The sequence below is a fragment of the Piliocolobus tephrosceles genome, chromosome 17 (assembly GCF_002776525.5).
Source record: "Piliocolobus tephrosceles isolate RC106 chromosome 17, ASM277652v3, whole genome shotgun sequence".
NCBI lineage: Eukaryota > Metazoa > Chordata > Mammalia > Primates > Cercopithecidae > Piliocolobus > Piliocolobus tephrosceles.
The window spans coordinates 60,220-72,220 of NC_045450.1; the positions used below are offsets into that span (position 1 = coordinate 60,220).

The 12,001-nt window shown below is 50.6% G+C and overlaps 1 protein-coding gene across 13 annotated transcripts in view; it reads left to right on the forward strand.

The window, feature by feature from the left end:
• The window catches only part of FLYWCH1 (FLYWCH-type zinc finger 1), a 43,610-nt gene extending 32,119 nt beyond the window's left edge, over positions 1-11,491 (forward strand). For 9 of the 13 annotated variants that reach the window (XM_023197679.3, XM_023197681.3, XM_023197680.3 and 6 more), the window contains one exon: positions 3,023-3,393. In XM_023197679.3, the coding sequence (XP_023053447.1) occupies positions 3,023-3,092 (70 nt within the window). In that variant the 3' untranslated portion in view covers positions 3,093-3,393. Of the gene's footprint in view, positions 1-3,022; positions 3,394-9,384 lie in introns of those variants that run through there. The other 4 variants (XM_023197688.3, XM_023197690.3, XM_023197689.3 and 1 more) reach the window with 2 other exon arrangements.
• Positions 11,492-12,001: the final 510 nt, after the last annotated feature.

A 12,001-nucleotide genomic window follows, 5' to 3' on the forward strand; every position in this document is an offset into this window, starting at 1 on the left:
AGGTGCTGGGATTACAGGCAAGAGCCATTGCGCCCAGCCTTGTTATTGATTTGGAATTACATCCCACTGTGGTCAAAGAACATACTTTGTATGATTTCATTCCTTTCAGGGCTGGACGCAGTGGTTCATACCTGTAATCCCAGCACTTTGGGAGGCCAAGGCAGGCAAACCATTTGAGGTCAGGAGTTCAAGACCAGCCTGGCCAACATGGTGAAACCCCGTCTGTACTAAAAATACAAAAATTAGCCAGGCGTCGTGGTACATGCCTGTAATCCCAGCTATTCGGGAGGCAGAGGTTGCAGTGAGCCAAGATTGTGCCACTGCGCTCCAGCCTGAGTAACAAAAACCAAATCAAAAGCAGAAAAATTTGGGAAACTCATAAATATGTAGAAATTAACACACTCATAAGAAACCAGTGAGTGAGACTGGGCATGGTGGCTCATGCCTGTAATCTCAACACTGTGGGAGGCAGAGGCAGGAGGATCACTTGAGCCCAGGAGTTTGAAATCAGTTGGGGCAGCAGAGCATGACGCTGTGTGTAATTTTAAACAAACAGTGAGCCAAAGAAGATAATTATAAAATACTTTGAAATAAATGAAAATGGAGACACAACATAACAAAACTTATGGGATGCACTGAAAGTCATGCTTAGAGAGAAATCTATAGTGAAAAACATTTCTATTAAAAAGGAAGAAGCCGGCCAGGCGCGGTGGCTCACCCCTGTAATCCCAGCACTTTGGGAGGCCAAGGCGGGCAGATCACAAGGTCAGGAGATCAACACCATCCTGGCTAACACGGTGAAACCTTGTCTCCACTAAAAAATACAAAAAGGAAAAAAATTAGCCAGGCGTGGTGGTGGGTGCCTGTAGTCCCAGCTACTCCAGAGGCTGAGGCAGGAGAATGGCGTGAACCCAGGAGGCGGAGCTTGCGGTGAGCCAGCCGAGATCGCGCCACTGCACTCCAGCCTGGGTGACTGAGCGAGACTCCGTCTCAAAAAAAAAAAGAAGCCTGGGCAACATGGTGAGACCTTGTCTCTACCAAAAAACCAGCCAGACATGGTAGCATTGCTGGGAGGATCACTTGAACCTGGGAGGTCGAGGCTGCAGTGAAGTGTGATTGTACCACTGCACTGCAGCCTGGGAGACAGAGCAAGATCCCATCTCTAAATGAATAAACAGGGCCAAGCACAGTGGCTCACACCTGTAATCCTAGCATTTTGGGTGGCTAGGGTGGGAGAATCGCTTGAGCCCAGGAGTTCGTACTAGCATGGGCAAGACCTCATCTCCACAAAAAATATAAAAAAGAACTAAAAGACCAGGTGTGGTGGCTCACACCTGTAATCCCAGCATTTTGGGAGGCCTAGGCAGGTGGATCACGAGGCCAGGAGTTCGAGAACAGCCTGACCAACATGGTGAAACCCCACCTCTACTAAAAATACAAAAATTAGCCAGGCGTGGTGGCGGGTGCCTGTAGCAGGAGAATCGTTTGAACCCGGGAGGTGGAGGTTGCAGTGAGCCGAGATTGCAACACTGCACGCCAGCCTGGGCAACAGAGCGAGACTCGTCTCAAAAAAATAAATAAACAAAATAAAATAAAATACAAGAACTAAAATAGAAGGAAGGAAATAAATAGTAAATAAAACCAAAAGTTGGTTCTGTATAAGGATCAATAAAATTGACAAATATTTAGCTCTACCTAAAGAACAAAAACATTGAAGAGCAAGAATACTGAAAATACTAAAATCAGGAATACAGATGAGACCTTACTATGGACCTCATTCTGCCAGTCTCACTCTGACACCCAGGCTGGAGTGCAGTGGCACCATCTCAGCTCACTGCAACCTCACCCTCCTGAATAGCTGGGACTACATGCACGCAACACCACGCCTGGCTCATTTTTCTATTTTTAGTAGAAATGGGGTTTTGCCATGTTGTGCAGGCTGGTCTCCAACTCCTGGGCTCAATCAATCCACCTGCCTTGGCCTCCCAAAGTGCTGGAATTATAAGCATGAGCCACAATGCCTGGCCCCAGCTCATTCTGTAAGACCAGTATCACCCTGATACCAAAACCAAGCAGAGAATCACAAAGAGAAAACCACAGCCCAGTATTTCTCCAGAGCATAGAATACCAGCAAACAGAATCCAGCAACATAAAAAAGGATTATATACCACGACTCAGTAAGATTTATCCCAGAAATGCATTAACATGAAAAACCAATGAATGTAACACACTATCTGTACAGATCAGCCTTAACACGGCAGGCCCGAGACTGCTGTCCTAAGAACAGCCTGTGTGCAAGGTTCACCCTGGGCTGGCATCTGGGAACTTTTTTTTTTTTTTTGAGATGGAGCATCGCTCTGTCGCCCAGGCTGGAGTGCAGTGGTGTGATCTCCACTCACTGCAAGATCACAGTGAGTGATCAGCCTCCCGAGTAGCTGGGATTACAGGTGCACACCACCACACCCAGCTAATTTTTATATTTTTAGTGGAGACGGGGTTTCGCCATGTTGGCTAGGCTGGTCACAGACTCCTAACCTCACGTGATCTGCCTGCCTCAAACTCCTGAAGTGCTGGGATTATAGGCGTGAGCCACCATGCCCAGCTGGCATCTGGGAACTTGACCGGTAAAGAGTTCCTGCGTGAATACAATGCTATCCCCAAATAACAATTGCTCGCTCTTTTCTGTACAAATCATAGGATATTTGCTGAACACTTTTCTTCTGAGCCTGGAGTTTCGGTGACCATATTCAGTCACCCAGGCACAACGTACCTACATGACCAACCCCCAGAAAAACCCTGGCCTCCTAGGCTCAGGCAGGCTTCCCTGGTACAGAACACTTTGCACATGTCACAGCTCGAGGCTGGAGGATTCAGCACATTCTGCGGGACTCCAGGGGAGAGGACCCCAGGGGAGGGGGCTCCGGGGGAGAGGACTCGGGGGGGCTTGTACCTGGTTTCCTCCGGCCCTTACCCCAAGTGCATTTTCCTGTTGCTAATTCCACGTCGCATCTTTTCACCGTAGTAAATCTCAGCCACGAGCATGTCGGCAGACCAAGTCCCGTGAGTCCTTCGAGCGCAGTCACCAAGCCTAGTGTGTGGCGGGGATGCCTGCACACCAGATCAGTAGAGAAAAGGACAAAAACCATGTGGTCATGGAATAGACACAAAACATGTGACAACGTCCAGCACCCTTTCATGATAAAAACATTCAACACACTAGGAATAAAAGGAGCTTCTTCAACCTGATCAAGAGCATCTGTAAAAACCCCAAAAGCAGGCCAGGCGCGGGGGCTCACACCTGTAATCCCAGCACTTTGGGAGGCCAAGGTGGGCGGATCACCTGAGGTCAGGAGTTCGAGACCAGCCTGGCCAACATAAGTGAAACTCTGTCTCCACTAAAAATACAAAAAATTAGCCGGACGTGATGGCAGGCACCTGTAGTCCCAGCTACTCGGGAGGCTGAGGCAGGAGAATCCCTTGAACCCGGGAGGCAGGGGTTGCAGTGAGCCAAGATCACGACACTGCACTCCAGCTTGGGGGACAGAGCAAGCCCCCCTCCCCCCGCCAAAAAAAAACAACAAACACAAAGACTAGCCTGGACATCATAGTGAGATGCCATTTCTACAAAAAATTTTAAAATTAGCTATGTGTGGTATTGCATGTCCAGCCACTTGGAAGGCTGAGATGGAAGGGTCACCTGAGCCTGGGAGGCTGAGGATGCAGTGAGCTGTGATCACGCAGCTACACTCCAGCCTTGGGGATGGAGAGAGAACCTGTTCTCTCTCAAAGAGAGAACCATGTTCTAAAAGTAGAACATGGCGGCTCACGCCTGTGATCTGCCATGCACTTTGGGAGGCGGAGGCAGGCGGATCACCTGAGGTCAGGAATTCGAGACCAGCCTGGGAAACATGGAGAAACCCCATCTCTACTAAAAATACAATAGCTAGGCGTGGTGGCAAGCACCTGTAATCCCAGCTACTCGGGAGACTGAGGCAGGAGAATCGCTTAAACCTGGCAGGTGGAGGTTGCAGTGAGCTGAGATTGTGCCATTGCACTCCAGCCTGTGCAACAAGAGCGAAACTCCGTCTCAAAAAAGAGATCACATACAATTATGTATAGTATGTAATATTTGATAATGATAATTGATAATGATAATGACTATGTTACTAGATTATGTATTTACTATACTTTTTATCATTACTTTAGAATATACTCCTATTTAAAAAGTCAACTATGCCGGGCGCGGTGGCTCAAGCCTGTAATCCCAGCACTTTGGGAGGCCGAGATGGGCGGATCACGAGGTCAGGAGATAGAGACCATCCTGGCTAACCCAGTGAAACCCCGTCTCTACTAAAAAATAAAAAAAATTAGCCGGGCAAGGTGGCGGGTGCCTGCAGTCCCAGCTACTCGGGAGGCTGAGGCAGGAGAATGGCGTAAACCTGGGAGGTGGAGCTTGCAGTGAGCTGAGATCCGGCCACTGCACTCCAGCCTGGGCGACAGAGCGAGACTCCGTCTCAAAAAAAAAAAAAAAGTCAACTATAGGTCAGCCACGGCATTGGCTCACACCTGTAATCCCAGCACTTTGGGAGGCCGAGGCAGGCAGATCACCTGAGGTCAGGAGTTCGAGACCAGCTTGGGAAACATGGTGAAACCCCGTCTCTACTAAAAAGACAAAAATTAGCCAGGTGTGGTGGCAGGCACCTGTAATCCCAGCTACTTGGGAGGCTGAGGCATGAGAATCGCTTGAACCTGGGAGGTGGAGGTTACAGTGAGCTGAGATTGTGCCACTGCGCTCCAGCCTGGGCAACAGAGTGAGACTCTGTCTCAAAAAAAAAAAAAAAAAAGTTAACTGTAAAACGGCCTCAGGCAGTTCCTTCAGGACTTTTTGGAGGTATCCAAAAAAGACATTGTCGTCATAGGAGATGACAGCTCTAAGTGTTACTGCCCCTGAAGACCTTCCAGTGGGACAAGATGTGGAGGTGGAAGATGGTGACATGGATGACCCTGACCCTGTGCAAGCCTAGGCTAGTGTGTGTCTTAGTTTTTAAACAAAAAAAATTAAAATCCTTGGCTGGGCACAGTGGCTTATACCTGTAATCCCAGCACTTTGGGAGGCTGAGGTGAGTGGATCACTTGAGGTCAGGAACTCAAGACCAGCCTGGCCAGCATGATGAAACTCCATCTCTACTACTAAAAATACAAAAATTAGCCAGGCACAGTGGCTCACACCTGTAATCCCAGCACTTTGGGAGGCCAAGGCAGGCAGATCACAAGGTCAGGAGATCGAGACCATCCTGGCCAACATGGTGAAATCCCCATCTCTACTAAAAATACAAAAATCAGCTGGGCGTGGTGGCGAGTGCCTGTAATCCCAGCTACTTGGGAGGCTGAGGCAGGAGAATCACTTGAACCAGAGAGTCGGAGGTTGCACTGAGCCGACATTCACGCTACTGAACTCCAGCCTGCTGAGAGCAAGACTCCATCTCAAAACAAAAACAAAAAAAAGTCGGGCATGGTAGCACACACCTGTAATCCCAGCTACTTGGGAGGCTGAGGCTGCAGTGCACTGAGATAGCGCCGCCGCACTTCAGCCTGGAAGACTCCATCTCAAAAAAAAAAAAAAAAAAACTGTCTCAAAAAATTGAAGTCCAACTTAAAAAAAATTTTTAAATCCTGAAAAATAAAAACTTATAGAATGAGGTTCTAAAGAAAATATTTTTGTGCCGCTGTACAATGTATTTGTGTTTTAAACCAAGGGTTAGTACAAAAGAAGCTAAAAGTTTAAACATCAAGTTACAGTAAGCTTAGGTTCATTTATTACCAAAGAAAAATTTAAAAAATGAGCATAGCAGGCCAGGCGTGGTGGCTCACGCCTGTAATCCCAGCACTTTGGGAGGCTGAGACGGGCGGATCACAAGGTCAGGAGATCAAGACCATCCTGGTTAACACGGTGAAACCCCGTCTCTACTAAAAATACAAAAAAATTAGCCGGGTATGGTGGCGGGCACTCATAGTCCCAGCTACTTGGGAGGCTGAGGAAGGAGAATGGCGTGAACCCAGGAGGCGGAGCTTGCAGTGAGCCGAGATTGCGCCACTGCACTCCAGAATGGGCGACAGAGCGAGACTCCATCTCAAAAAAATAAATAAAATAAACACAAAAATATTTGAAAAAAAAATGAGCATAGCCTGAGTGTTGAGTACTAAGTCTGCAGCATATACAGTAATGCTTTAGGCCTCCACATTCACTCACCCACAGCAACTTCCCCCCCGCAAGCTCCATTTGTAATACATGTCCTGTATAGGTGGACCGTACCTTTTTTTTTTTTTTTTTTTTTTTTTTGAGGCGGAGCCTTGCTCTATCTCCAGGCTGGAGTGCAGTGGTGCAATCTCAGCTCACTGCAACCTCCGCCTCCCAGGTTCAAGCGATTCTCCTGCCTCAACGTCCTGAGTAGCTGGGATTACTGGCACACCGCAGTGCACCTGGCTAATTTTTGTATTTTTAGTAGAAATGGGGTTTGACTATCTTGGCCAGGCTGGTCTTGAACTCCTGGCCTCAAGTGATCCAGCCACCTCAGCCTCCCAAAGTGCTAGGATTACATGCGGGAGCCACCATGCCCAGTCAGCTTTCTTTTTTTTGAGACAGTCTTGCTCTGACACCCAGGCTGGAGTGCAGTGGTATGATCTCAGCTTACTGCAACCTCCACATCCTGGATTCGAGCAATTCTTCTGCCTCAGCCTCCTGAGTAGCTAGGATTACAGGCGCGCGCCACCACGCCCGGCTAATTGTTTTGTACTTTTAGTGGAGACAGAGTTTCACTCGACCTCAGGTGATCCATCCACCTCGGCCTCCCAAAGTGTTGGGATTATAGGAGAGAGCCACTGTGCCTGGCCCAGAATTCATACAATGAAAAGACAACCCAATTAACAAATGGCCAAAGGACCTGAATAAACAGTTTCCCACAGAAGATTTGATTTCTGCGATGAATTCAAAGATATGCAAATGGTCAATAGGGATAAAGATTCTCAACATCATCAGTCTCAGGGAAATGCACATCAAGACCACTGTGAAATACCACTTCACACCCACTGCGATGGCTATTTAAAAAGACAGCCAACAAGTGTTGGTGAGGACGTGGACAAACTGGAACCCTCATACTCTTTTGCTGACGACGCAAAATGGTGCAGCCACTTTGGAAAACGCTCTGGGAGTTCTTAATGTTCAACGTACAGTCACCGTATGACCCAGCAGTTCCACTCCTAGGTGTGCGCCCAGGAGAACTGAACACACATGTCCACACAAAAATATACACAAATGTCCATGTCAGCATTATTTCTAATAGGCAAAAATGGAAAGCTCAAAATGTCCATCAATGAAATACAGTCGATCTATACAATGAAATATTGTCCATAAAAAGGAACAAAGTACTGATGCATGCTACAGTGAGGATGCACCTTGAAAACACCATCTTCAATGAAAGAATCCGGTCCCAAAGCACACGGCATATATGTAATTCTGTTCATATGAAGTGCCCAGAATAGGCACGTTTAGAGAGACAAAGATTAGTGGCTGCCTGGGGCAAGGGAAGTTGAGGATGGACACTAAGGATTTGAGATTTCTTTTGGTGGGGGGTGAAATGTTCTAAATGTGATGGCAGTGATGGTTGCATGACTCTGAATTGTACACTTAACGGCTTTTATGATATGTGAATTATAGCTCAGTAGCACTCTGAAACAAAAATCCATGGGGGGGGTGGGGAGGGATAGTATTAGGAGATATACCTAATGTAAATGACAAGTTAATGGGTGCAGCACATCAACATGGCACATGCATACATATGTAACAAACCTGCACGTTGTGCACCTGTACCCTAGAACATAAAGTATAAACAAAAATCCCAACCAGGTACAGTGGCTCACGCCTGTAATCCCAGCACTTTGGGAGGCTGAGGCAGTCAGATCATCTGAGGTCAGGAGTTTGAGACCAGCCTGGCTAACATGGTGAAACCCCATCTCTACTAAAAATACAAAAAATTACCCAGGTGTGGTGGCGTGCGCCTGTAATTCCAGCTACTCATGAGGCTGAGGCAGGAGAATCACTTGCACCTGGGAGGCGGAAGTTGCATTGAGCAGAGATCGCGCCATTGCACTCCAGCTTGGGGCAACAAGAGCGAAACTCCGTCTCAAAAAAAAAAAAATTCCCTTACAGTACTAAAAGAGAACCTGATCACATGAGTTCAGGAGTTCAAGACAAGCTTGAGCAACACAGGGAGAACCCCATCTCTACAAAAAAAAAAAAATTTGTTTAATTAGCCAGACATGGTGGCATGCACCTGTGGTCCCAGCTACTTAGGAGGCTGAGATCACTTGAGCCCAGGAGGTCGAGGCTGCAGTGAGCTGCGATGGCACCACTGCACTCCAGCCTGGGTGGCAGAGTGAAACCGTTATCTCAAAAAAGAAAATTATTAAAGGAGAACTCTGTGTTTCTTGATGAAGAACCTTGAAGAGGCTCACTGTGATGCCCCTGTGACTTCCAGGGCAGGAATTGCAACTTTTTGGAAGTGTTGAGGGGTTCTCCCCCAAACATGCTGGTGTAGGAAGCAGGGAATGCCCCCAAGTGTGTGTCACAGAGCAACCTCATGTTGTAAAGGAATCGATACGGATGGATGGATGTGTGTGTAAAAATGATCAGCCAGGTGAGGGAGCTCATGCCTGTAATCCCAGCCCTTTGGTGGATGGGCAGATCACGTGACGTCAGGAGATCGAGACCATCCTGGCCAACATGGTGAAACCCCGTCTCTAATTAGCCGGGTGTGGTGGCATGTGCCTGTAATCCCAGCTATTCAGGAAGCTGAGGCAGGAGAATCACTTGAACCCAGGAGGCAGAGGTTGCAGTGAGCCGAGATCACGCCACTGCACTCCAGCCTGACAAGAGTGAGACTCCATCTTAAAAAAAAAAAAAAAAAATTTATCTAGCTGGCCGGGCATGGTGGCTCACGCCTGTAGTGCCAGCACTTTGGGAGGCCAGGGTGGGAAGATCACTTGAGGTCAGGAGTTCGAGACCAGCCTGGCGAACATGGCAAGACCCCCATCTCTACTAAAAATACAAACAATTAGCTGGGCTTGGTGGTAGGTGCCTGTAATCCCAGCTACTAGGAAGGCTGAGGTGGGAGAATTGCTTGAACCTGGGAGGCTGAGGTTGCAGTGAGCCGAGACCACAGCACTGCACTCCAGCCTGAGGGACAGATCAAGACTCTATCTCACAAATAAGTGATCTAGCCTGTGGTATCCTCAGGAAAAAGGATTCCAGGAATCCTGAACTTTCCGTGTTATCTATTTCCACCATATTTTGATGTGTGTAAAGAACATGTGTCTCTTTGTAATTAGGGACATCAAAGACGTCAGAGTGGACGGCGAGTCCCAGTGAGGTGACACAGGCAGAGGAGCTCTGAGCCGCCCACCCCAGGTGGCTTCCCATCCACACGGGCACTTCCCACACAGTTCGGTTTGCTTGGCAGAAACTTCTTTTCATTCTTCCAAAGCATCGACGGTCTTCGCATCTCCTCAGGGCGTCTCCTGGGAGGAATTCTTGGATGGTGTCCTTGTGTCGGTGGAGAACAGTGCTCAGAGCTGGCACTTGCAGACTCGAGTGTCGTGGGGCAGGGCGGTGGCGCCTTCCTGACTTTTGAAGGTCGTGACATAGTAGCTTGGACACAGACGCCCCTGCTCTCCGGCCACAGCACCCCTGGGTTTGCAGAGCAAGCAGCCTTCCCAGGGCTTTCCACCTGGCGAGGCCGCGCCCTGCTCAGCAGTGTGAATGCCTGGGCAGCAGGGGCGCCTCCCCTTCTGTCAGGCAGCTTCACAGAGCAGGGCTTCACCAGTCAGAGGGAGCAGTCTGGAGAAGCAAGATGACCCCACCGGGACTGCAGAGCCTCCTGCTTACTAACAACGACCCGTCCTCAGCTGCGAGGTCCCTCACTCCCACCCTGTAATTGTGGGGGGAGTGGCAAGTTGGCCACGGAGCCCATCATCCACTGCAAGGCTGTGACAGCCCGGGCACCCCCGCTTCTCCTCTGCTTGTACGGTTCCCCCAATAAATCCTATTTTCCACCTCACCGTGTGGAGCTGGTGCTTGTTCACATCCCCCTTGCTGCAACAGCTGGCCGCCGTGAAGTCACGCCCCACCATGTCTCCACGCCAGTGCCCAGCAGGAGACCGCCCACCATGCCTGGGTAGTTATGGTCACCTGGCCCAGATGTAACCTGGACCAAGAATGGATGGGGACACCTGGAGTTGGGGCCTCTAGAGGGACTGCTGAGGGGCCAGCTGCAGCCCATGGTCTCTCCCAGGCCCGATGGGGCAGGTCATGTTGCTTAAAGAGGCGGGATGCTCTGCTCTGGCCATTAGCCTGAGTTCCCCCGGACTCATTTGCATAAGCCTGGGCAAGTGGCACCCTTGGGCCAAGGGCAGACTTGCCCACCTGTCCATCCTTTGCCGATGGCAGAGGACACAGGACACAGTGGCTGCGCTTCGGGCGGTGTTCGTGGCCCTGAAGCATCCTGCCCTGAGGCTGATCGAACCACCCCCAGCTGGACTCAGGGCAAGATCCAGTACTCCAATCCCGACTCCCACTGTGGGTGCGAACGTGCACGCCCGCAGGAGGCAGCCATGCCCAAGGAAGGCATCTGCTGAAAGATGGTCCAGTGCATGCCACCACCAGCTGGACCTCTGGTCAGGCTCCCTGCAGAGGGGGAAGCTCCACACGTGCCCAAGATACAAGAGAAACGCCTGGGTCACCGCAGCCTGAGTCACTGCAGCCTCTGCTACCTGCCAAGCCTGCGCCCTCTGCACCTGTGGGCTGGTTGCCTCCGTGATGGGGCCTCCGTGGCCAGCATCTTCCTGCCATGGTCACATGATGCCATGCCCTGTCACCTTGGCTGGGCTCTGGGCACCCCTAAGTGGGTATGAGGCGAGTCAGAGGAAGGATATCAGCTTCTCTTCCCTTTTGGACATTTGCGTCATTGACCGGGCTGGCCCACTCTGCCTCTGCCTCGCGTCTGCTTTGACCTTAGAGGACAGATGGCAGCCCACGTTGCTGGGCTGAGACTCCAATGTACGTGAATTTGGATGATGCTGTTGCCTTGGGCAGGTTCAAAGCCACCAACCTGCACCCTGGTGGCCACTCAGCCATGACAAGGACCTGACAGCCACTACGTGAGCTTCAGAGCCTTCATTTGGAAAGTTCCAGAGCCACCAGATAGCCCCTGCCCAGTCACTGTCACAGAGTTAAAGCGTGCTGGCTGCGGAGTGTGCAGCCCAGCAGCGGCTCAAGCGGGGCAGCTCCTGCTTCCAGCCCTGGCTCTACTGGCGCTTCGCCCATAAACCCTACTGTGTGCCATCTGCACCACGTGGTGTGTGCCGGTGCCCTTTGACGTGACAGTGCCAATAACGTCTCATGAAATTTAAAGTAAATTTCCAAGGCATCAGAAAGGTATCAACAAAGAACTCTTAAGTTTGAAAATGGGGGTGGGGGCAGTGGCCAGCTCTGGGAGCTCCTGACACCCCGGGCCCTGACCCATAGTCGTCAGGTGGGCCCCATCCCCCCGTGGTCCCAGCCTAGCCTCCTGTCCCACCTCCTCTGCCAAGACAGAGTGGCACAGGACCCCTGCCACTAAGGCCAGCAGGTGTGTCTCTGAGCTGGCTGTGGGCACTGACTGCCCTCCCAGGTCCCCTCCAATGCCAGCTCCTCTGGCTTCCCCTCCCAGCCCCCTTCGTGAGCCCAACCTTGGAGTGGGGGTTGGTGATGTGGGAGCTGGACCTCAGCCCGCTTCTGCTCTGCCACGTTTGGGGTTCACGGTTTGTCAGTCAGCCCTCCCTTCTGCAAATGACACCTGGGCGTCGTGTCCAGCTGCCTCCTGGGCCCTGCCTGGCATCTCCCATGAGCACCAGCAATGCAGGCGGCAGAGGGGACTGTCCCCCGCCCTCTTGCCTGAGGGAGGAGCCC